Source organism: Lepisosteus oculatus, chromosome 6 (genome assembly GCF_040954835.1).
Source record: "Lepisosteus oculatus isolate fLepOcu1 chromosome 6, fLepOcu1.hap2, whole genome shotgun sequence".
In the NCBI taxonomy this organism is placed as follows: domain Eukaryota; kingdom Metazoa; phylum Chordata; class Actinopteri; order Semionotiformes; family Lepisosteidae; genus Lepisosteus; species Lepisosteus oculatus.
In genome coordinates this window covers 12,689,861-12,716,739 of record NC_090701.1, presented here as the reverse complement: position 1 = coordinate 12,716,739, position 26,879 = coordinate 12,689,861, and the positions used below count along the sequence as shown (strand labels likewise).

The 26,879-nt window shown below is 36.8% G+C and overlaps 1 protein-coding gene across 2 annotated transcripts in view; it reads left to right on the top strand.

Moving 5' to 3' along the window:
* Window positions 1–26,879, top strand: part of ptprn2 (protein tyrosine phosphatase receptor type N2) — a 317,622-nt gene that overhangs the window by 46,057 nt on the left and 244,686 nt on the right. For both annotated transcript variants that reach the window (XM_015354876.2, XM_015354875.2), the window contains exon 3: window positions 25,684–25,797. In XM_015354876.2, coding sequence (XP_015210362.2) covers window positions 25,684–25,797 — 114 coding nt within the window. The remainder of the gene's footprint in view (window positions 1–25,683; window positions 25,798–26,879) is intronic.

The window sequence follows — 26,879 nt, the reverse complement described above, 5'->3', positions numbered from 1 at the left end:
AGATAATGGCCCACAACATTAGTTCACAGCAGTGATTGGTTGTGGACTGTATAGGTCTCTTCAAATAATTGGTTTAGTTAAGAAAATAATTAGTTTACGTAAATTAGTTTGAGTGTGGGTGGAATGGAAATCAGTACTAAGTTGCCAAAGACCCCTTCTTTAGGCCAATTCCATAAACAGTCCTGAAAACTGTGGGAGTGGTACATTGAGGTTCAAGTAGCTACAGCCTGTTTCTTGCCTAAGCAGTGGCTACTCTCTAGCATCAACATTGAACATTCATCTTATTCTAAACAGCACATTCAAAGAGAGCTGATAGAGTTCTCTCATTCATTCTCACTCCCCTCATTCCATATTAAGACTCTGATTATGTTTGTACAGGTTCCAAGTATTTAATTATTTTAAATAACCTTTTTTGAAATCTTTACACATACTGTGTTTCAACATGGACCGCAAGTATTTGAATTTGATGGGGATGTGATAACAGGTGGTGCTTATTTTACACTGTGGCTTCTGGTTTTCTGGAACAATCTGGCTGCCTGTACTGTTCTTTGAGCTCCTTCAAGATGTGGCCACATGAGATCTGCAGATCGATAAGCTACTAGAACTTAATGTGCCATATGGTCTCCTCGCAGTTTATTTTTCTTAATCTTTTATGTCTAAATGCAATGAAACAATAAAGAAAGGTAATAGAACACTGTAAGATGAAGTACATGTACAGTATACTGTATACTGTAATATATGTGATTATATACTGTGTACTGTATTATAATTTTGATTTTGTACATTATAATATAATATATAATATATAATATATAACATATAAGAGGTTTAAGCCTCTTTTAACCTTGCCATGGCAACATTTATCATTCTTTGTTTCAGATTGCAGGTTGAAAATATGAGGAGCTGTACTGTATATAAGCACCGCTCCAGGTCTGTGGTGGAATATCTGAACTAGAAAAGGAGAAGAAAGGATTATGACAGTGAGGTTTGCAGCCTAAAAGAAAGAGAAACCTCTGTTAAAGTAAAGTATTTGCCTTGGAAGGTTGATGAAGAAAGTAGCCCACTGGCTGCTTAGATTATATCTCCAGTGGGAGTTATGCGTTTGTTTATTTCCTTTTCATGGGCTGCTTTCAATCTGGACAAGCCTTTCACAGGACACTGAGAGTTCTCACCCAAGGAAATTCCAAGACATGATTCCCAACTGTCTTACACATACAAGATACACAAAATAACCTGCTTCCCCAAGGTATCCCAGTATCTTAGAATTATTTGGAATGGGGATTTTGAAAATAATTCAGTACAGTATGTTGTCTGTTTTTCCCACTTTAAACCTATATGCCTTTTTCTAATAATGTAAAAAGGTATTAGGCAACAGACCTTGTAGTTGTTTACATTTTTCCCAATCTTATTAATTAACAATATTTTTGTGGAACATAAAATGAACTGTGAATTTTTATAGTATTAAAGAAGACATAGAAATATGGTAAATAGCATGTAATGACTAAAAACAATGCTTCCCTTGATATATGGTATCATACGATTTTCTTATCATGAGGTAATTTGCTATTAAATTACACACTGCTAGTGCTCCGATCTGTTACTGTGTAGTTAATTCTTTTTAGAGTGTGGTGTTTTTGACCATATTCAATTTCCGTTTTTCTTTGCTTCAAAAAGAGGATCTGTGAAACAGAACATACAACTCCAAGCTCCAAATCCTCTACTGATTAATTAACAACAGCCACATTACCCTTCGCAGGTGCAGGGTTTGGGATAATTCCAAGTTCAGAGCTCTCTCAAGCTGCAGGAACTCTGTAAGGACTGTTGATAAGATGAGATGGCCGTAGTTAACATGAACATGCCTGCTGAAGGTCACACAGCATGCAACATGGTGCTTTCTGCATTTCTCGCACACAATGTTTTTATTATATGCCAATCCTTCATTCTTTTTATGAAGATATATTAACTGTCATAGACTACATGCATTTCAGCAATGTTAATATGTAATTAAGGGTTTTTAAAAGATACATCTCTCATTATAGCAATCCACAACAGGCTAAGCCAGTGTCAAGCAAGCTAATCAGTTCCTCTTTCCTGAATACTAATATTGGTCTCTAAATATCTTTCTTAACATGCTACAAATACAGTATCATTATTCTAATTGTAATGGTTTTGTCATAGACTGCAATACACCTTCAGTAATTTACTACAGTATATACCTTTCTTTGGGGAAGACTTCATTTGTGGTCTCAGGATAGTGTTCAGGTTCCTTGAAGTTTTGATCGTGTGTGTTTAATCGAGTTCATTATGTAGACATCAGCTTTTAACCTTCTTTTTTGCTCTTTTGTGTCGAAAGACAACAGAAATACTATTTTAAAAAGAGCAGCAGCCATCCTTGGACCCAAATACAATCCAAACCTCAAAATTTTGACTTCCCCACTAAGCTGTTTGGGTAGGGAGACTAGTACAGTATCTCACCATTAAATGTTTTCTTGGATTGTAAGATAGGAAAAATGTAATAGAAGAAAGATGTAAAGAGTTCACCTTGGCCTATTGCAAGTTTTTTTGCCTGCTGTGAAATATGGGCATTGTATGTCTGTGTGCTGACATTACAGTAATGACCTGAAGAGCATAGTGACAATCCGAAAAGGAAATAACAATGCGAAACTACTCTTTCAATCATATTTGGTCAACATAAAGGCTTCAATGTGACCTTCATTCCCATGAATGATATTCTGTAGTGTCTATTTAATGGGCAAAGAAGTGTGAAGCTTAGCAATTAGCTGTTCACGGACGTATGTATGATCATTTTGTTTCAGTAATGAGAGAGATCACAGTATTCAAGCATCAAATAAATTGTGTAACAAGCATTAAGCTTTTTTCAGGCTACTGAACTTTATTCTGCTCTTCTAAATTTCATGCAGCATAACTGGTTTAAAGATGTATTTCAGATGCCGTTCTGCACGTCCTTCTCTTCACAGTGAATTACTGTAGTTGAATCTTCCTATGCGATGAGGGATAATATTTGTACAGCACACTAACTGGCATTCAGAGCAGTGCATAGAGAAAAAAGGGTTATCTTGAGTTCACCACCGCTTTTAGATGGATCTCCCCAATGAGCCATATAGTGAAAATGAATGGGAGACATTTTAGAATGCTGCAGTGAACTGCAGTGTGAACTTGTTGTAGTATGAATTGGGATATGAAAGTCCAGCTATGGTATAGTAGTGGGGAAAATTCACATTTTCTTTTCGAAATGATGAAGGAAAGCAGGGATTGCTGTTAATAACTTTGAACTACACATTGTGGGTGTAAATGAATTAAATTAAATTATGCTTAATCAATAACATCATTTTTAAGGCAGTGCTGATTCTCAACATAATTAATCTTCCATTCCATATCCAGCTATTGTGGAACCTTTTAGTTATTTATGATTCCATATATAAGGTAGTTTTTTTAGTACAGGACTATGATATAACACAAAAATCTAACAAGAGTTTCAATGGGAGAAGATAATTCTCTCATTTGAGTCTATAATTGCCTACGATTGTTATTCAGACTACATTATCTTTTTCAGGGAAAGTTTGTTTTTAAGCCTTTTGCTGTATTATCAAGAAATACATATTTTTAATGGGCCAGGGTTTTATATTTAACTTCAGTTAATTAAATAATAGACTACAATTTTAGACCACATCAGAAGTGATCAGCTTTTGGGTAATCTTGGCTCATTTCTGCTACTGGAACTGTTTTTGAGATTCCTGGGTTTTGTTTCAAAACTGTGCGGTCTGGTGGCTTTTGGAATCGAATCCATCTACTTTTTCAGAATGTGGGACTGGTGTTTTTCATCAATCGTTGTCAATGTAATGTTGTGGGAAAATAGCATTCTGTGTATAATATTTTATTTTTTTTAGCTGAAGCAAACAGGTAAAAGCCCTCTGTCATCGTAATCTCTGTCTGAATCAATTCTAGTAGACTGAGCTCACTGTCACGTGTAACAAAATGTGTATCCAATTCATCTTGGAAAAGCTGCAAGACTCTGAGATCCCAAACTTTCCCAACAAATGAATGAACTCCCTTCCAGGTACGAATGAGAGTTAAGACCATTAGGGGCATTGGATTGTGGTTATCATTTATAAGCTTTTTGCCCAATCACAACACTACAGGAGATAGTTCTATCTTACAATTTCTCATTCCACCTTTTAGTGGCTTCATTGAACGGTCAGATTTTTTATAGCGTGATTTTAGATATGAATCCTTGATACAGTATGTCGGCCTTTATGTCTAATCTTTGACAGCTTGCATGAGTCCTTGGTGATATTTGCTTTCAAAGCTTAATATAGTGGTTTTCTGTCAGAGGTGGGCATGGATGGTGGATTTCAGTCGTGTAAAATATCTCAGTCTTCGTCTTGGCACGTCAGCTTTTTCTACCGGTGTGTCAAAAAATCATGTCACTGCCTGTCACATTCTTATGAAATGCTCTACGCAGTAATCCCTTGTCATTCACACACAGGCTTAACTTCTGGAAGGACGTTGTTACCTTTGCAGTTTTCACACAGATATGTTAGCTTTTGTACATTTCATCTTCAATTAACCTTTTTTTATCATTGGTTTTCTCGGTGGGTCACACCTCCCCCAGGCTATCCGTTTTCTAAAAGAGTGTTCTGTGTGATTTCCTTCCATCTGGACCCGGTGTTACATCATCAAAATGTGTGCTCAAAGAATATCGTGATCCTTAGAAAACACACATTTTTCATTGTTTATCAGATTCTTAGAAAAATCTGTAAGATTTTTTAATGAGAGATTCTTACTCACCCCTTACATTCCAAAATGAGCTTCATAACTGGTGGTTTCCTGCAACATACAGTGCAGACATTAGAAGGGCTATACTGCAATCAAGAGCATGGTTTGTTTAATTTCTTGTACTTGAGAGAGACAAACCAGATAGCACTGGCGTCTTTCAAAGTGACTATTAGTAAATCTGGAAACTTAGGCCTTTCCATTTTAAAGTGATTATATTCCCAATTACATTTGATGAGAAGTTTTCTGGCAACACTATTACATTTTATTGTGAGTAGTTTTCTGCGAACAACTTGTAAAAGCACGAAAGAAAAACATTCATACATCATTCTATATCTGCTCATGCATCCTTTTTCAGGGAGGTAAAAGTAAATTAATTGACTTGTTTATTCCTACTGATAAAGCGGAGGTCTTGCTTTTAAATTGAGGGCCTTTCACAGCTCCTATTTCATGTAGTACCCTGGAGTCTAATCTGCCTGTCTGAAAGGTAGGAAATATTGCTCATTAACTTAAATTAACTAAAATAGAATGAGTATTTAATTTTGGTGCTGTTTTAAAAATCTGTGGATATTGTCAGAGTTATACACCTTTATCATTGTTTCATTTAAATCCCTTTTTTTTGTTGTTCTTATTGTGTTTCCTGTTATTCCAGGCAACAGTCCATGTACATTTTGATTTCAGTTCTGAATCCAAGTACTTTTTGGCCACAATATACAACAGTACACATGCTGCTTTGCATCAGATGATGTTGGAAAGGATTTGCATAATTTTTATATAATTTACATATAATAATTATATAATAGAGCTGTTGCCTTCTGGTTTCTGATAAATACTGTATATAGGGATTTAACAGTTTTGTTCAAGAATATTAAAACATTAACCTCTAAGTGTGCTTCTTGTTTGCTTTAAGTAGTTAAATGTTAATAGAGGTCTTTCATAATACAGTATATTACTTTCCTGCTATCATGTATTGTTAAATGGTGTAAATACTTTGTCTGAGACTTTATCTCTGAACAGAGAAGTGTTTGTATTACAAGGTCACCAAGTTTTCAAGTTGCTTGTGTAAGTGGCTTCACATCAGACATGACACCATGTATACGTATAGTATTTGGGGAAAAAAAAGCCATGCTGTAAAGGAGGTAAATATTGATTGCCACTTCTCTAACTTATGTCTCCTGTATATTTAACCTGTTTAAGTATACCAGAGTAAGAAAGCTTAGAACAATTTGCCTGGTTGTGCTCCTTAAAATAACTTTCCAATTTCTTTCTGTATTAGCCAGTTTTGAACTTATGTGCATATGCTACTCTGGATTCCTACGGATTTTAGTGTGGGAATTAACCTTTTATCAGAGTCTTAATCAAAATATAAACATACCTGTAGCATGACATGCTTTAGATCTATCGACAGAAAATGTTTGGAAACTTATTGTTGATAAGTTTCATATTTATAGATTAGAAGACACTCATCCCAATGATGTCCATGCCAAAACATTTTTTTTTTTGCCACAGCAATAGAGAAATCATAATATATAATACTACAAGAGGAAGGAACTTGCAGTTAAGTGCAAGTAGTTGCTCTGAAGGGAGACATCTTCTGAAAAGGAGTGGCATGGTGGAGAAGTGGTTAGCTTTGCTGTCTCAGAGCACCTGCTCCCTGGGCCCAATTCCTGGGATGTTAGAGGTTATATATTCTCCCCGTGTTCGTGCAGGTTTCCTCTGGGTCCTCTGATATCTGTGTTTACCTCTATCTGCCCTGCAGTGGACTGGTGTCCCATCCAAGGTGTACCCCGCCTTGTATCTCCCTGAGATCAGAATTGAATTGGATGAAGTGGTTAGAAAATGTTCGGATGAATGGATTTTCTAAGAAAAAATAATATAAAAAGGATAACAAGGAAGGAAGCCTGTCATTTGTTAATGCTCTTGGCTTTATACTAATGTAAAAGTTTTAATTTTTTGTGTGAAAGTTCTAATCTCCAGCATTTTTGTGCCATCTATATGGACAAAACATTCTGCCAGATGTCGGAAACTAGTTTCCATGTGTAAAAGATAAAACTGAAGTTCGTACAAGGTAAAGGTAACGTTATTTAACAAAAAGTACCACCGATTTGCATATGTTTTTCATGTTGTCATACGGTTTTACTTATTAATATTGACCTGACCCATAAAAAGTCTCTCATTACAGACAGATGTGACTGTACGATAGGAGAAGCAGATGTTGAGAACACAATTAATTTGTTACATTTTATTACGTAGCGTTGTTGAGTGGATGGATTGAAATGAGCAGTTGAAATGGCAAACTTCTTTAAGTTTGTAACAAGATGCTGTCATCAGATTAACAAGATGCTGTCATCAGATTAACAAGATGCAAGGTGTCTCACACAGCTTTGTGTTCCATACAGATGTGCCCCTCATTAGCTGAAAGTAATTATTAAAGTTTCTGAAAAATGCAAATTAAGCTTGTGACAATGGCTGGAAAAGAACCCCCCCCCCCCCCCCTTTAATCACTGTTTTGGAAAATTAAAGTGAGAGAAGTGAAAACATCTTGCCCAAAAGGTTTGGAAGAAATCCTCTAAATTAAATAATCCTGCTAATTTCTAATCACCCATGTTAAACTCCAAGTAAATGCACACAAAATCCTACTCGGGTCAATTTAAAAAGGCGGTTTTCTTAGAGCTTGTGCAGAGTGCAGATCTTGTACTACCAAAGAAGCCTGGAGTTGCTTGTAGTTGAACACTGGAACTGGCGTGTGGTGTGGAACTGGAATCTGATCAGGGGATCGCTAGATTACTGTGAAACACTGATGTCTTGATTCCCGTGTTTGATCCAGCGGTATAAAGATAAATACAGGGAAAGAAACTATCCTCACACAACCATGACTGACACTCCAGGAGTTAATTATATGTCTATACATTTGTCTGATGACATTCCAGTAGAAAAAAGGAACATACTGTAATCTGCACCTGGTCTCTTTCTTTAAGTCATGACTGTCATCTTTAGATGCTGGACATCACTATGACCCTCTCATAGCCAGATCTCACAAACTGAGCAAGGCTGGACCTTCAGTCAGTAATGGAATGGGGAATTCCTATGGAAAACCAGTGTGCTACTGTTAGTGGTGTTGGTGGACCAGTAAGCGGAACTAGTACCTCTATATGGTGAAAAGGAACACTGATGCAGGTGGTGCTGTCCTTTGGATGAGTAATTGACTGCTTTGTCATGAAAGATCTCATAGTACTGTTCGCCAGAATAAGGATGCTAACCCTGGTGAACTTTCAGTCTTGGCTTGCAAAATTTTAAGCTTCCTTTAAGTCATGAAATTAAAGCAGTTTCTCCCTTTGCCACCTGATGGATTGGGAAAGCTGATACACATTTAAATGTCACTGAGGTACCTCATATGTACTGTAAGTGTTTTGGGATCTTTTGATATCAAAAGTGCAATATAAAATAATAAAATAAAATTGGTGCAGAATGTTGTAACTCCCCTGAGAACCCCAGAATGTTGTAACTCATTTAAAGAGTGTAAGCCATGCTTGTATTAATGTAATTTAACACCTCAGTCTGTGCAAATATTCTAAAGAACTTCTGAGTGGTTGAGTGTTAAGGCACTCCATTTAAGATTAAATCTGAGACCTGTAGTTCCAGCAGCTCAGGTATGAATCTGGTCTGTGCTATGAGCAGCATGTAACTGCGGCAGTCCACAGCTAGAGGGTGCTGGATAGGTTTGAAGTCAGAACGCACTTATGTAACTAGTTGTACAACTTGTGGCAGGTGATTCACCCTTAACTTACAGCTTTATCCGCAAGAGCTACATCAGTCCTGTCATCTGCTACTCTAACTCTGTTGTTGATTGAAGTCGTGTCATGCCATATCTGTAAAGCATCGGTGCTTGGCTTCACACTACCTGACCTTCCTTTACAATATTACTTTACAATAGTTTCATACAAATACTGTACCACTCTTTCACTTTATGCAGTGCTGTAAACAGATGGCCTGACAATGCTCATTTTGGAGAATGGGTTGTCAAAGTCTTTTTTTTTCCTTTGCTTTTACAAGATCATAAAATCAGCCTTAGCTGTGATTTAAATTGGTAAATGTTTTCAAAATGTTTCAAATTAGGAAAGGTCATTGGTCATTTCAAATTTCTAATAAATTAATGAACATGATGATGGCTTGTTCTCCTTGTGTTCATGTGGGTCCAAAAACATACTGGTAGATTTATTGGCTTCTGGGAAAATTGATCGTTGGTGTGAGTATGTGCAGGTCTGCGTCTATTGGTGTGCACTTGCAATGAACTGGTGTCCCAGCCAGGGTGGACCTTGCCTTGCACCTGTTTCCAGGATAGGCTTCGATTGCCTCGCAACCTTGAATTGCCAGCAGTTAGAAAATGGATGGATGGCCATTAGCTTGATGTGTCCAACACCTGGTGGTGGGTTAAGCAAGAATCTGCAGGTCATAAAACCTGGAATTGATCAGACTGTTATGGATTGGGGACTCATCTGTTTTTAAAAACTGTTACTGGGTAGAGATTACTAGGTGAGGAACGCAGTAGGGCTTATATGAGCTAAACTCAGACATTTAACAGCTTCACATATTGCTGGCTGGGTGTGTATGGTCTAGGATGGCATCAGCCAGAGCTGTTGCCCAAAACGCTGTCTGACTTTATGCTGAAACTGGAGAGTGAAAGAGCACATCCAAGCTGATGGTACACATCCATCTGCATTTGTGCTTTTGGATAAATAATTGGCCCTCACATTTGATAAAACAACCACAGAAGTGTTCCTGAGAAAAAAGAGGTTACTGTGGTTGAAACATTTTGTTTTAGCATTTTGTATAGTGTAAGTGATTTTCTACTGGATTTCGCCCTAAAAAAGACTGTTAATATGTGTTAAACTTGTGGTATTCCAGGAAATGTGTTTTTGTGATGATCAGCATATTTTGAACCATTTATATGATGTATGTCTTCCTATCGATGGTCATAATGTAACAGTAATTATTTAAAAACAGCATTTCCCTGCAGTATTATGTCCTTCGTTTATAATGAGGAGACTTGAGCAGAGGTGCTGGGGCGAAGGTAGTTGTAAATGTGTTTTTTTAATACCGCTGAAGTGACACCAATACCAGAGCTAGTGATGCAGCTGGCAGCATGATAAGGAAGATGGATGCATTCATTTCCCTGCATTGCCTGCGGCAAGTTAACATTTATTTGAAGCATTTGTTTTGGAATTTTTCCCTTTTTGTGACAACAGCGTTTCCCATAATTATGTGCTTTTAGGCTAATCATACAATAGTTTGGCTGGCTAAATAAGTAATACATTTAATTTAAGTCTATGATTCATAATTTAAACACAATTTTTCAAGGAGTTACAGTATATAGAACCGTGTTCATCAAATGTCGAGGTGCTTTTAGATTTTTTTCAGACCAGAGTCACAGTGATGATTTTCATTGAATTGTCCTAAGAAAACATACAGTATAAATTACAGAGCAAAGATATCTAAATACCGAACTTATTTCCATTGAACAGGTCCCTCATGTAAAAGTTAAAGTGCGTGCCTTATACTTTTTCTCCTTTTGACCAAATTTCCAAATACCTAGTCTATCTGGATAGCCAATGTGGAAAATGAGACTGAGTGATCTCTAAGTTTCATCACACCATTATTGCTTTAAGAATTTAAGTGAAGAGGTATGTAAACTATATGAAAGAATGACTCTATATAATTGAATATACATGTTTTGGCTCTCTATTCTCTACCTGTATGCCTCCTGTTGTGTTGTGCCATGATTTTTGGAATTCTTTCAGCATGATTACCCGGGAATGCTGAAGTCTTAAACTGCCTTTGAAAACTCATTTTTAGGTTCCATCCTTGTCTTTGTAATGTTTTCATTTGTTGTTTTATGACATCTAATTGGATTTAGTATGATTCTTTATATTCCTTTGCTTGCTCATGTATTTTTTTTTAATAATGATTGTCTTGTGTTTGTTCATCACATTGTTGTTATTTTTGGAAATGAGTTTATGCATATAGAATTTATAAGTAATATGAAAGTGTTCTGGAGGCTGGTGTCATTATGGTGACAGTGTTTTTCACAGCTTTGAGCTACAGTAACTACTTTTGTCGCCACCCTGTGGGGAACTATGCGTACTACAGCTTGTGTTGCCCCCCTTCAAAAGATGTTTGTAACAAACTCCATTGAGCCTCTGCTGACAGGTATTGATTTTACAATTGAGATACATTTGAAATTGTGTTGCCAAGATAGGACAGTAGGTTGAAGTTCTTTCTGAGTTTGGGGGGTATTTTGCATTTAAAATTGAGTTTTCAATTTTATTAAGGGATCACAGCTTTAAGTAAAAGAAAGGGCCATGCAGAATTTCACCCATGCGTGACACTTGATTTGTTGCTGAGTATATTTTTATTTGGTCTATACATTTTATCCCATAGCTACAGTAATAACAGGTGATAAAGATGTCAAATTTACTCTGGAGAAACAGAGAACTGAGGTATGTACGTTTAAATGTTTGTCTTTGTGCCATTATTCATATTTTATGTACTGTACAGTACATGGTGTATTAAGTTTCATAAATGGCTAATTACATTAATATTAGTATCAAATGGATACAAATAGACAATCTGGTATAATTGTAATATCATATAAAATGGTATCCCTTAGATTATATAAGTTATGTGTGTGTGCTTGTGTGCTTGTGCCATGGTCTTGTATTAATCTTAACAAGATAATAGAAACCCATGCTCCAGATCATAGGAAACTGCTTGCTTGTGAAACTATACAAATGCAGTTTGCTACTTTTAGAAAATAATGTAATGCATATTAAAATATTAATATTTCTACAGATAAATATTTACAGAAACGTTTAGTTAATACCCCTTCTTCAGAAACTGCGTTTCTTCAGAAACCGATGGTCACTTTTTCTTTAGAAGTCTGTGTGAACATGCAGTGCAGATTTACATTATGTTATTGAGCCACTGTAAATTCTCACATTGAATGAAGACTTGCTCTGTGAAAACGTTTTCTGTCTTGTTAAATGTCCAGTATGTTGGTAATTCTTTCACATTGCTACGGTAACATTGGGCTTTTTAATATCTTTACAGTATGTATCACTGGTATGCTGTGAAGTTAAAAATGTATCATAGGCATAAGAGTTGTTATTAATTACCTAAATCTTTTAGTATACTTCACAGTTTCTGTTTAATCAAGACACTTCCAGTGAAGACGATATAAGTACCAACTGCTGTAATATCACAAATTGTGATCTCACCCCTGAAAACATTAAACATCTTTTAATTAAGTCTTTTTCTTTCTTAATTTAATTAAAACATTTTAGTTTACGGTAAGGATGGCTTTTTGGAGCTGTATTAATAATGCTCTTACACTCTGGCTGAGTTCCCGATATGTAATAAGATATTTAGACAGAGTTTATAGCTTGTCGAATCAGAATGTTTATGCTTATTCTTCATTTTATTTTTTGTGGTTACTGAGGCAGCTGGTGACATGTAAAACGCTCCAAAATTGTATATTCAGTTTCATAATAAGAGAAAACAAAAACTACATCTCCTGAAAGCCTATGGCAAGCAGGTAACACTAACATAGAACTAACAGTAGCTCACGAGTGTGGAAGCTATTAAGACCATCTAGTTTGGTCTTTTTGTACCTGATTGATCCCAGAATCAACTGTAGTTCAGCTTGTTTTTGAAAGACTCCAGTGTACCCCTCCAAGTATTCAAATGGACACACTGGGATCCTTCAGAAATGAATCTCCTTTAGTCTTCAATGGAGAAGTCTATAAAGGAACCTAATTCAAGTGTTCCGAATCTTTAAAGACTGCAAATTCATCTGAGTGGACTGCTTCAGAATTAACAAGAACAATAAAGGAGTTAGAGGACGCACATGAAATCCATAGGAAAGTTCCAAAAGGATGCTTTTAGAACTGGGAATAGTTGGCACTTTTAAGGGAATCTGGAACAAATAACCCAGCCATGTTGTCTATGATGACACCCTGGCTTTTTTTAAGAAACAGCTGGACGGGAACCTCGGGTCTAAGTAAAGGAACTTAGGGGGCCCAGTTGCATCCTAGGTGCCTTGAACCTGCTGATAACATTGAATATTTATTTCTGTATTCACTGTTTTACAGACTGTAAACAGTATGTAAAATGTTCTGATTATTATTCACATTCATTAAAGGAGTGCTGGAAGTAGCATTTATAAAGTTGCACATGTACAGTATCTCATTATCTGGTGAGAACAGTAAAAAGGAAATGTTGAGATTTCACTGCCATTGGCGAACGTGGCATAAAGAAGACAAAAAAGATAACTCTTACTGTATATGCACTTTGTGTTTTAACCAGTGTTAAAGTCATTTCAATCCATCTATTTTCTAACCATTCATCCTGGCAAGCAACAGGTATAAGGCAGGATACACCCTGAATGGGATACCACTCCTCTGCAGAGCAGACACACACTCACACCTAGGGCCAATGTTCCCAGAAGTCAACTAACCTACTGTAGCAGTATGGCTTTGGATTATGAGATTGATCCCACACATCTCCACACAGATAGCAACCCAGATCTGGAATAAAACCCGGGTCCCAGTTCTGTAAGCAGCAATTCTGACAACTGTACCTACACGCTGCTGAATTGTGTTATGTTTAAGGCATAACTTAGGTACACTTTGTGCTTTTTTAAGTATTCTGAATCCTATCAAAAGACCTTGGAATGATGTGTCTTACAAGATCAAATCGGTCACTCTTCTGCCCAACGGCAGATAAAAAAATAACTGAAGGTAGACTGGTGAACAGAAGGAGTGCAAGCTTAGAAATGAGTCCTTTTTAAATCAAAAATAGTTCCATATAAAGCTTGTGTAAACTTTAAATAAAATACTGATCCATTTAAAATGATCAGTAAGAGTATATTTAAAATAATGACTTGTACATTTCCACATTATATGGTTTATGGTATTCTTTAAAAGTAATATTCTTTTGATTTCTTTGCAATTTTATGAAGGATGAAACCATAAAGTTGCACAGTATTTATATGGCTGAAGTGTTTTTTTTTTCTGGCGATTTTTATTATTATTTTTAATTTAATTTTGTATGTGATGATAAATAAGTCAAGAGTTCTAGTGTTGAGTCGCACTGCCTTCAGACTTCTGCACTTCAGAAGTGCCTAGTGATTTCTGGGACAAATGTATTAAGAAGCCCTGGTGTGAGTGTGATGGTAGCACAAGACAAAAAAAAAAGGCAGTGAACAGTCGAGGTTGTCATGGAAACTGACAGGCTAGAGACAGCAGAAACTGGAGCACCAGACAGTTGCCAGCTGCTTATCATGACATGTAGTTACTTTTATGCAACAGAATTGCTTCTTTTCTAGGTCACATTTATTTACCTCACAAGATAATAAATATTCACACACTTCAGCATCGCTCAATAAGTGTATAGCCCAACCTAGAAGAAAATGTGATTGACTTTTTTTTACAGTATGTTCCCTCGTTCGTAATGTTTTATTCTTTTGCAACACATTTCCATTGTGCTAATCTGGCTGCATTCCTGAATAACTTGCATTCATGATTTCATCAGTCTTGGATGTCTCCAAAGTTTTAGAAAGAAGAAGTTTGAGAGTGCAGAGCAAACAGAAATGTAATAGCTGAGGAATGTGGTGCTTCTCGGTTTTGGGGAAAAAAAAACTGAACAGTCTTTGAGACTTATCCATTGTGATTTGGGAAACATATCTGGAGAAGTCCCGAAAATACAATATTTCAGAATATTCTTTCATGTCAAACTTGGTGAGACGTAGATTCTCCAGTAACTGCAGTGTGGCCATACATAATATTTAAGAAAGGGTGTGGTGTTGGAGCCAGAAAGCTAGCTGCCTGGCTGAGTTTAGAGAGGGGGCTCATGACCTGCCTATCAGTGTTTTGGTTTGATAGCCTGATCCAGGGTAAGTCACTGGGTATGTCACAAGTGGTTCATGTTTATTTTAAGAAGCTCCCCCACAATAAATATATTTGCACTTTAATGTTTTGGTTATGGATGGCATGTTGGTACAGTGGTACCAGGCTGCCTCGCAGTGCTGGGGTCCTGGGTTCAACTCCGGGTGATATCTGCATGGAATTGTACTGTATGTCCCCCCTCCTGTATGTGCTCTGGTTTCCTCCAACAGTTTAAAGACATGCTGTGTTTGTGTCCATCTCATCCTGAGACTAGTGTCTTGTCCAGGGTTCGTGCTTTGCACCCATTGCTTGCTGATTTAGGCTCCTGCTCCCCTGTGACCTTGTATTGGATAAAGCAGTTTGAAAATGGATTGCTGAATAGATATCATGGTTATTTGTGTTACATCTGCCCTGAAACCTTGTATGACATTTAAAGCTGCTCATAATCCTCTTCTGGAGCTATGTAATATGTACAATTTCTTGCATTAGGAATTTGTCTTTTCGCATACCCCAGTTTGCTCTCCTTGAGACACACAGACACACAGACAGGGAGAGAGAAGCTCAGGGTCAGAGCGCAGGGTCAGCCATTTATATGGTGCCCCTGGAGCAACTGAGTTTAAGGACCTTGCCCAACGGAGTAGGATTCCTCTATATGGTCAATAAAGTCAATAAAATCTCTTGCTTATTACAGGAGATCTTTTAAGCCATGAAATAAGAGATAAATAAGCAGACCAGTTGTGCGTAAACATTACAGTCCAATATACCTAAAAACTTTAGCTGGTGTGTGGTGAGCGTTCTGCCGCACTATGGCTGCCGTCGCATCATCCAGGTGGATGCTACACATTGGTGTTGGTGGAGGGGAGTCCCCATTACCTGTAAAGCGCTTTGAGTGGATTGTCCAGAAAAGGGCTATATACGTGTAAGCAATTATTATTATTATTATTATTATTATTATTATTATTATTATTATTATTATTATTATTATTAATTACTAGCAGAGCAGAATCAAAAAGTCTATTTTTATGGCTTGTGGTTGAAGAATGAAAACTCTCCAAAATTCAATTGTAAAGAATCTTCTTGATGTCGTCTAAAATTATCTAATACGTTGTTATAAGTATCTTTTCTAAAACTATTACCGGGATAGCTTCATTAATGCAGTTCACTTATTTTTATGCTTCGTTTACTGATATATTCTGTTATAGTGCCATTCTGTTTCTGCAAGACGAAGGAGTTATCACTCTTCTGCACATTTTTACTGCTTGGATTAGCTCCAGGTCATATCACTGTCACCTGCTGGAACAGCTTGGCTGGATCTCCTTATAAATGGATGCCTCCTGTTAGCATGAAGAAAGCTGTATTGTGCCTTTAAAACGTATGCATGTTTCCTGTGAGACTAAGTTGGTCAAGCCATGAAATACAAAACCTCCCAGTATAGCTCTGTAATACTGGAGCACATTGCTTTTGGGGTTTTAATCCTCTGCTAATGTTATTTGCTGTGTCATTTCACATAGTCTCCTCCATCCATCAATGCACAGCTTGTTGGTTATCAGGACATGTTTATTATGATTATAATATGTTTTTTAAATAATGTAAAGAGTATAGTGATGTACAAGTAAATGAACTTGACTATATCTTGGCTTACCTAGGGGGTTGGGGTGCAGTAGAGGGATTTTTTTTAAAATGGCTCCCAGTAACAACAGGTGCAAATGCAGCCATGTGGTAAAAATTACTCTTTTTATTTTTAGTAAGGCAGGGAGACCAATAACAGAAGAAAATGCAAAGACAATCTGTAGCTCTGTCTGTGCTCTGGCTCACTTCTTTAGTCCTTCTTTAAATCACAGATTTGTAGCTAAGGTGCTTACCAGCTTCGAAAGTTTCTTCCAAAACTCTTCAAGTTTTGTCTTTCTTCCAAAAACTCAGTCCTTCTTTTAAAAAAAAAACCTTTCACATCGGCCAGCTGCTTCTGTGCTGCCTTCTCTGGTGCAGTGCATGCCAGGGGATCTTCTACCTTTCCATCTTGTAGAGGTCAATGACCAACCTAGAAGCCTCAGCGTCCTGGTTTTAAATGTCAGCTGGCCAGTTGTCTTTTTCCTCAGATGACTGAGGAGGACAGTTCATTCCCCATTGGCTTTTGTGCAAAATGGGTTAGTTAAAAATACAATATATAGTCAGATTGAAATGAAAGTTTCAAATTTATTTGTACGATAAAAATACATCTCCATTATTCGGGGAACACCAACGATGATGTGATTTATTGTTGAATCCAGATCTTCTTCTTCATTGTTACTGAAAGAAAAGTCCTGAGGTGTAGGTGTGTAATCTTCTGTCTTTTGAGACAGATAATTGAGTTCTGTCATCTCCATTTTTTCATTATTCTTCCTGCTTTCATGCTGTAACTGAAATCGATCAAAACTCAATTGTGACCATTGGTACCAACCAAGTAAAACTTTCTATGACTAAACGTTACTTGGGGTAGTGTCGCTTGAAGTAATCTGAAGAAAACACAAGAGTATACAAGTACATTGGCTTTCTGTGCCTGTGTCATCAGCATGCAAAACTTTTCAAGGTTCAACTGTTTTCACTTGTTCTTCCTTTTAAAAAGGTCTTGCTACAAGGTTTACCAATGAAGAAAATCACTGATGTCAATAAGGTAAAACAATTGATTTGGATCAATCTGTGCTTCTCCTCTTGTCTTTGCTAGCAAATGGCCATATCATGTTGCAGAGGCCAGTTTACTCTGATCTTCCAATCCATGCATCTGAAGTTCTGCCACACGGGCTTACACTTTGACAAGTGATTGATCACTGATGACACCTACCATGATCGATTGCTCTTACATCTCTGCTACAGCCTGATGCTTTGGTTCAAACAATACTTCAGGTGCAGCTGCTGCATTAATGCAACTGCTTGCAAATCATGATTGATAGCCTTTTTTTGTTTTGTGTTCTATTATGTTTGTCATTTTGCATGGATGATAAGCTTAGTCTATTAGTGTTATTTTCCATCCGTTGTCATGCAAAGTCTACATTTAGTGTCACATGGATAGAGAGGGGGTGCTAAAACTGATCTGAAGCAGAAACATGATGCAGCCCAGAGACCAGTTAACAAAGGAAAAGACAACCAAAGTTTTCAGTAACTTGATTTTTTAAAGGTTGTAACATTCCAACGTAAAAAGGGCACATTAATCTTCGATACTGTTTTAATTGTGAGGGAACTAAAGCTTTATTCAGATAATTAACATTTTTAAGTGCACTTACAGTATCTTTGACTTTGCTATATATGGTATTCTTAACACACAATATATTTTATGTGTTGCTTTATTTTCATACAGACTTTGAGTTGGATTGATCCAGATTCAGAAAGTCATCTATCATTTTCTTCCTCACTGGAACAAATGTCTGGTAATAAGAGGAAGAATCATGTAAAATTGGCTTTAAACTTGTTCCTTCTTGCCTACCATAGATACATTTTGTATAGTCCTTAATTAGCAGACTTGCTGTTTCAACACTTTTTTTGGTTCTCATTTGTTAGAGCCTTAAAAAAGAAGCTTCTTGATAGTTAAAGGTGATTTTTCTGCAGTTCTGTTGACTCTTGGTTTTTGAAAATCTGTCTTGATTCTAGAACGTTTCAAGAACCAAAACAAATAGTATATCTTGGCTTGGGTATCTGTCTACAATTTTGTTAGACTGGTGTTCTTGAGACGGATACGATGGCAAAGATATACAGTATTAGAAGAAACGCAATGGGTTTATTCCAAAATGCTGAAAGTGTTTTTAAAAAATAGATTAGCAAAATAAGAGCAACTTGTCACAGGCCCAATACATATGAAACAGAGAAGCACATTCTCGATTATACCATTCATAGGTGGGTTTCATCAAAGTATGTTTTAGCTATCAGAAGTTTGATAGATGTAGATGGTGTACAATTTTGAATTGTATTATGCCATGCTTAGCACAGACAGACAAGCAATACAACCTCTGCAAGATAGACTTCCATTCCTCATCTGAGAAAACATGATCTACATCCTTCTCCCAGGCATGTTTTCCACTGAGCATAATGATGGGCAATGCAAGGAAAGAATGGTGCAATATTTTTTATGATTATCCTGCTCCTGCCAGGATTAATGATCTATATACTGTAGGATCCAGATGGGTGGAGGGTGGAAAGAGGAGGTCCTATTTCAACCAAAGTGACAGATGACAGACATTGTGGTGAATTACATTTTTGGCACAACTATTCCAATGAAGCAAAGGTACTCTCTATACAGTACAGTATGTCTGCATAGGGTTTTAAGACAAATTACCCACTTCTGTGCCTAATGTTAAAACAACCTCTACAAATGAATGTGGAAATGGTAACTTTATTAAATACTTTATTAAGGAGAAAATGTTGAGAGTGATGACAGTCTAGCACCTTAGAAGTTGACTCCAGGATTGAAAAGTATATAGCCAGGGGTGAGTGCTGTACAGAAAATGGGATGGGGGGGCATCATTACATAAGGGTGGTCCATTTGCCATCTAGGCTCCTCTGCAATAGGGATGATTTATGTGAAGACTTTCCTGCTGTGCTACCAATGAGAGGGGATCTGATACAGTACTGTAATATTGTAACCAAGGATGGGGAGGGGAGAAATTAGTGTACTGTCCAGTTTTTAGGCCTCTGGTAATCAGAATTGAACTGTTTTATTTCACACTGTTAACCCAGGAATATAGTGTTATGATTTATGATCTGTGATTTAATTATTTTTTATTTTTTGCAGTCAATTAAGGAGTAATATCTCTTTTCCATATTAAGTCATTAATCCATTATCATCGCTGATACTCATCTGATGTTCTTCCATGTTTGTTTGCTATTCTGGCACTGGAAAGCAAACTGGGATTATTCTGGTCCCTTCTGGCATTTTAAATATCTTTTTAACTTTTGTTGACAGTTCCTATTAATCTCCATCCTTTCCATGATCACAATAACGTTTGTCAGATGGATAGAACATCTTAATCTTAATCGATCTGTTGAAACTTGGTGTGAATTCCGGACTGGGCTCTGCATCAGCACATCTGTTATTTTTTATCTGCTCCCTTTCTGTTTTGTACTTACTGTTCTGATAAGGGATAAATGTAACATTTTGGTTTGATAAGAAAATTTATACAGAAAATCGACTCCTACAGTCAAATTGCTTTGATTGCTTTTCGCCTACAGTTTATATGGATTGGTGTGTCTGAGTAGCAGACATTTGTGCAGGAGATAACCTGTTACACACACGTTATTGCATAACTTCTTAATTATTGTAAAAACAGCAGAGATTTCAGCAGTATTTTGCAGTTTTTTTGGCACTGAAAACGGTACAGTTAGGGTGCACTCAGGGTTTATGTGATTTCAATTGGGAATCAATTGGAGTTTTCTTTGCAGATTTTTTTCAAGAAACAGATATGTGTCCTTGATTCCATGCAACACCACCATCCATGTTCAATACTGGTATGTTGTTCAAAATGGTGTTAATAGTTACCTAAGTTGTAGTAAAATGTTAAGGAAGTGACTCGATAATCATAATGTACAGTAAGCCATATACTGTAGATATAAATGGAGAAAAAAAATTGATGTATATTGAACCGTATTTGGAGTACAGTATATTGTAGGTTGAACCAAACTGAAAGGAGGTCCTAGGCTCATCTGGAAGCTAGCTGCAGTTCTTATATAGTGTATAAGCTGGCTATTGTTGAAGCAGTACCAGTGGAATTTGTGATAGCTCCTGCATCTTAAACAGAACAAGCTTGAGGGAGGCTATGCTCAAGCTCAAACAGCCTCTGGTAACAATGAGAAGAATTGAATATAGTTAGTAGTTAGATCATAAATGGGGTATAAGGATCTTATCTATTATTTTTGCTAATGAGCCAGTTTTTATTTCTCTTATAAAGTTAATAAAGAGTTAAGTAAGGGTGTTCCTTTGTCGTTTTCCAGTTCCTCTCTCAAACCGTGATCGAGCCCAAAAACATCCACATAACATAGTAATAATTTATCACTGTGTTTTTACACATTGGATTATAATAAGAGTGGAGTCTTCTACTGTTTCATCTTCATTTCTCTGTTCTTTCAACTTTTAAAAAAAAGTTGCAAACTGAGTTATCGGAATTTCACACACCTCTGTATATGATCGAAGCAAGTGCTCCGTCAAATACTTCCCATTTACTTTCGTATAAGTTGTAATATGTGTTAGAAGATAGGAGAGTTGAGTGCTGTGCACTAGCTAAGCATCAGAAATGTTTTCAGAAAAAGACTGTTAGCTCTTATAACTCTCAAAGGTCATACATAAAAAGTAATATAGACAGGTAAAATCCCTTTTCAATCAATATTTAACATTTCTTTCTCATTTTTTGCCAGCTGGAGTTCAAGCGGTGATGTTTGGCTTTCATAAGATTAGATCATTGTTTTAGGAGTCTAGTTCAAAGTGATTTCTTCAAGAGAACATGTAGTTGACTACCCATTTATTTTTAGCTATAACGACATGCATATGTTGAAAGCATTGCCTTCTTTCCTAAATAGACCATATTTTGATACCGTTCTCCTGAATTAACTACATTACAATGAGTGGTATTTTATGTATGCAATATCTCCACGGTCATTTATGAAAATTAGTGCCACAAGCTGGTAACTCATAATAATGCTTTTCACATTTGAAGAGGCAGCCTGCAATTATGAGAAATAGCAGTGTTGCGAGATGCCCTCGGTCATTTCACAAATGGGGCCTGCTGTCATTTGTAAAGTGATTGTTAAAAATTGTAATATCTAAGAATAGACGGGGGTGGTATTTAGTTTGATTGCATCATTCAGATGGAATAATACAGCAGCCTTCTTTACCCATCTACAGAATGTTTGTTTCATGCTGTTTGCGCTCCAAATCAGAACACCTGATTATACTGTATGAATCAAGCACTTGTTTTAAGGGAAAAATCTGGAAAGAGGAAAACAACGGAAAAAACAGTAGAATTGCTTTTGATAGATTTTCTTTTTATAGTTTCTAAATCTATATACTGTAGGTAATTGTAGTTTCCTTATTGTTGCTAAAATGACTTGATAAAAATACCATTCCCACAAACTGTCAGACCCAGGTCTCAGCTTTGATTTAATCTTTACAAAAGAAAGATTAAGTGTGAAACACTAACAATATTTCACGGATCTATTCTGTAAGACTTCTTATGTTCAGTGTTTTAATCCATCCAACACACAACCATGTATTTTGATATATGAATTGCTTTGCATAGTGTATAACACACCAGCATTATCACTGCAGTAACTACATTTTAACTCCAAGCTAATTATTACAGTGCCTTTAGTACATTTAATGTTTTACAAAGCATCTGATCTTTTTTTAAATCCATAGTTTAGCAAAGAGTGACCACTCCCACTTTATTGAACAGTATGTGCTGTTTGTAGTATTTTATTGGTTTCAGAGCTGGTTAAAGAAAACAACCTGTCCCCTGAGGTGTTCACTGCTATTGGTCCAGGTGGTTTGACCCTTGTATGTATGCACACTTAATGCTAATATGTTTCTAAGAGGCTGTGTTGGTTGCTTTCAAACATAAAAAAACAAGAGATTCCTATTTGACTAATCCCTGCTAGATCCCTATCCTGATAGGACTCAAATGCGCATTACCACTTAACAAGATCTGGTTATGCAGTATCTGGCTACTGATGTAAAAATGGCTGGAAGGAGTGACATCTGGGCTGGGGAGCAAATCACTCTCTGATTGTGCCCCTTTAACTGGTTTGGCTACTTGGTAGTCCCGGTGTTATTGGTTTTTTGCATTTCCGGTTCTCTGAGATGTAGAGAGAAATACTGTACTGTATGTTGCTGTGAACCCTGAATGGGATATCTTTTTTCTTTGGCAAGAACTATCTTTTAAAATAACTATTCATAATAAGTACTTTAATACTTTGAGTCCAGAAGATAATTTACAAGAAGATTAATACAGTATGTGAACCATTTGGAAATTGAAATCTAAATTGGGAATTATCTCATTGTTGCAACCTACAGTACAGATCTTCGGTGGTGTACATTCTTCTGCGTATTTAACTTTTTGCATGTTCTGTTTTCTGTATGTTATTCTTGTACATAAGATGCCTTCCAATACAATCGTTCACGGCTACATGGATTTAGATTTGGGCAGAAGCCAAGGCCAGCTGCAATCCAAGTAATAATAATTTCAAATCACTCAATCCTAAAAACAGCCCAGTGATGGTTGATATGACTGGCGGAGGAAAGAATGACAGTTTCAGTGGTACCAATCCACCACTCATTAAAAGCTGTTCTGTGTATATCATAAAAATCAAAGCCTTTTATTTAAGACCTTGTATAAGCAATTCTGTTTTGTTTTTTTCCTGAGTGCTTTTTATACATTATTCTAAAAATGTGCGTGCCGCTCATGGGCACCTTGGATACGCTCAAAATAAACCTTTTGTTGAAGAAATCTGTGGCAGAGAAGGGAGCTGATAGAGACGGCAAACATCAATTTGTCTCATATGAAGACACAATGAGAACAGGTGCTTCTGAGTGTGATAGGCTGACAATTACCACCTCCTTCAATGTGGTGCTGTGACAAATCTAACCATCAACAAAAAGAAAAGACTTCCATGCAATTTGCATGCGGTGCTCATTAGAAATCCGCCTTTCCTCATGCAGGACAGTGAGTCTTCTTCTTAATAATATTAGATTAGGTCAACTTTATTGTCCAATCAAAGGGAAGATTTGTCTTAGGTTTCCCCCATTACAAATAGTATAATTAATTAAAATAATTAAATATAACTCTTAAACTTTCTGACACCCGAAGAAGGTCCCCCCGACTGAAATGTTGTGTCTCTTTTCCTTTCAGCCTAGGATAAACCTTTACCTGTTCCTTTGCAAAAACCATTCACAACTTGCATTCAATGTTTGTGTGGAGTATGGGATACGGGATCTTTTATACACATTTTTAACAGCTCAGGGACTCTGAAACTTTGGTGAAAGCATCACAAACTAAGAATTCAGAGGATAGGAGGCATCTTAAGATATAATTCTTATATTATACGGTACCATACAATCCTATGCACCACACTATCACAAATGTCCCCCAGCTGTTCCTGTGGCTTGTGAATTTCATTCTCTGTAATAGTAACTATTGTTGAAATCTTTTTTCTACACTTCATGCTGTACCATACTCTTCCTGTAGCATACTGTTATATTAGAACAGTTTATCTGTTGTAATTCTATCCATTACAATGGATAGTCCTTCACATCCACAGCAAAACATTCAAAAATGAAAACTAGAATGATTTTATTTAGAACAATTTTTTTAAATGATTTTCCTTCCACACTCATTAAAGTAAAATAACAGGCTAACATTTTTGCCTTTCTTTCAGAATGCTGACTAGAATAAATCTGCTGTTAAAAGATTTGCAGTAATTTATATTCTGTGAGAGATGCCACTTCTATTCTCTGTGTATTGTGACCCTGAGTGTTCCAGCTTTCCTTTCTTGTCCAGATAGCCATTGAAATATGAAGCTGATAACAGGTCCTGCTTTTGTTGCCTAGCAATATGTATTGACTGGAGCTGGGGCTTGCTGATAGGGGAGATTAGCAAGACCTAGATAAAGTCTCTTTATTGATGGCTGAATGCTTATCTTAATGCAATATAATTCTGTCAAAAAACAGCAGCCATTAGTTCTAAACAAAATTTAAAGGCTTACAAGAGGCCACTGCTATAAGGTTGGTGTCTGGGTGGTGATAGTGGTGTTTTCGAACCCATTAGAAGCATACGTATTTTAGCATGCTTCCTATTGCTTTATGCACTGTTTTTCATTTTTAAAACACTACCTACAGGAGAAAGAAAATGATAGCCTTTTTGGAGAAATAAATCTTTTTTTGACCCAATATATGGTCTTAGAAAGATGAAATTTTCATGTCCTTTTGGAGCCAATTCCAGAGATTGTTAAGTTGAACGCTCAGTTATTGAGTGTTCATAGCAAGGAATCGTTTTATGCAGCATTTCTAGATAGCTGCTTGCTAATTTGAATAAAAAAGAGAAATGAAACCAGCTGTTCTCAGTACTGGACCTGAGGCACCCTGCGTCTTCTGGTTTTTGTTCCAGATGGGCCTTCAGTTAGTGTTAATTTGTGCCTGTAAACTGATATGCTTAGCCATTTATTCCTGCAGTCATCCTTGGGTTTAACAACACCCTGTAGTAGCTAAGGAAAAAAATTTTTTCCTGCAGCTTTAGCATATATGCCTTTGCAGAGTTTCTCTCCAATGAGCTACTGAATAATTTGCTCACTTATTTGTAACAAAAAAGTCAGAAGTTGACATTAACAGGCAAACACACACAGATGGGAATGACAGCGACGTTCCCATTGAGCGTAAAATTATGGCATGTCGTGCACAATTTTTTCATTTGCCTGAGAAAAAAATCTTTGAGCTCTCTCTATAATCAGATTTAGCATCCCACTTGAGATTGTTGGGATTGATCATGCCAAGAAGTTACAGTTCTGTAAATATGAGTTACCTCAGGATAAATGCATCTGCGATCTGAATTAAAAAATGACTTAATTTAAGTGATTAACTGAATGGGATGTCCTTGAAACAATACAACTGACTGAAAACTTCCTTTTGAACAGTTTTCTGTAAAATTAATCTGATTGTGTAATGAGAAACCATGAACTATTGTAGTGCTGTAACTACGGAAATAGTTGCTATAAGATTTACTACATTCAGGAAATACTTTGTGAAACAAAATGTAAATGGCATTTGAAGGTTTTTTTTGCTAATGTAACTATCTAAAGAGGTTGACAGATGCAGCTGCAATCCAACTTGTTCGCACCGTACAGCGCAAAATATCTCAAGTAAGAGAAGAAAAACGTACAAATGTTCCTTTGTTGCTGTGGTCTGTCTCGGAACTGAGAGTGTGTGGGTTTCTCTTTGCAGACGGAGTGTTTGGGAGGTGTCAGCGAGTTCCGGTGATAGACGTCTACAGATACGAAGTTTCACCAGCTGCTCTGCAACGCCTTCGGAGCCTCCTTCAGAAACTGTCACAGCGAGGTACAGTGTAGCATGGCATGAAATTCATCTTCACTCTGTATTAGGGGGTTGCTTTTCTTTAAACGTCAGAATCTCTCCATGCAGAAGGGAATGTAGAGGACCTTGGCCAGTAGTGTACAGTAGGTGAACTGGGAAAATTAAAAGATTTTCATGAAGTCCTCTGTGCTCACCACGGATTGCATCATAAAATATTGACATTCTTTAGAAAGGCATTCAGTACTAGAGTACGTGTCCTGCAAGGATGGAGTGCCAGTGTGAAGTGTGATGCAACTTGCAGTAGGAAGGATTACCCATTCAGTCTTATGTAAATTTGGGTTATTTGACTATCACCTGAAAAAAAAGGGTTATTTTGCTTCCACGGGTGTTGAGATTGCTGAAGATATGATATTGATGAGAGCATGGTTTTGGAGCAATGGAGGTAGTCCCAAGACCCCACTTAAAAATCCCACTTTCGCTTTGCATAAAAATATGCAAGGCAAAACCGAGAGCGAGAAATGTTCAAGGGGGACCACCCCTCCCATATACCCATTGAGAGAAACAAAAGTATGGGGGGACAGCCAGCATTATTAGAGCTTGAACAAGTACTGTAATACCAACTCTGTTTATCATCCTACATGTTTCACAAATCAGAAACTCAAACCTCTTGCTTCACCTTGAACATATATTCTTATCAATTCTGGAGTAAATTTCCCTTTCAGCCTTGTTATTATAATGTTAGGTAGGAGGTCACTTCTTGTGATGAGCTGAGTTCTTTAGAAATCCTGTGAACGTAAAAGGAATTGATTTGGAGCTGTGTCTCATTAAAACTTTGAAGAACAAAAAATCAATTCAGTTCTGCTATTTTTCTCGATAACCCGGTATGTTGGATACATCTGGACAATGATAACAGAAAAATATGTATTGTAACAGAAGAATAAGAAGACCAAAACATTGTGAAACATTTATCAGTTTATTTTGTATTGAGGTAAAACAGGATGGTCTAGCTTCAGTCCTGGCAGACCAGTGTCTGCAGTTTTCCTTCCATCTTAATTCCTAATGATCTAAATCAGATGATTCTGGTATTGTCTTAATTGGGACAGTTT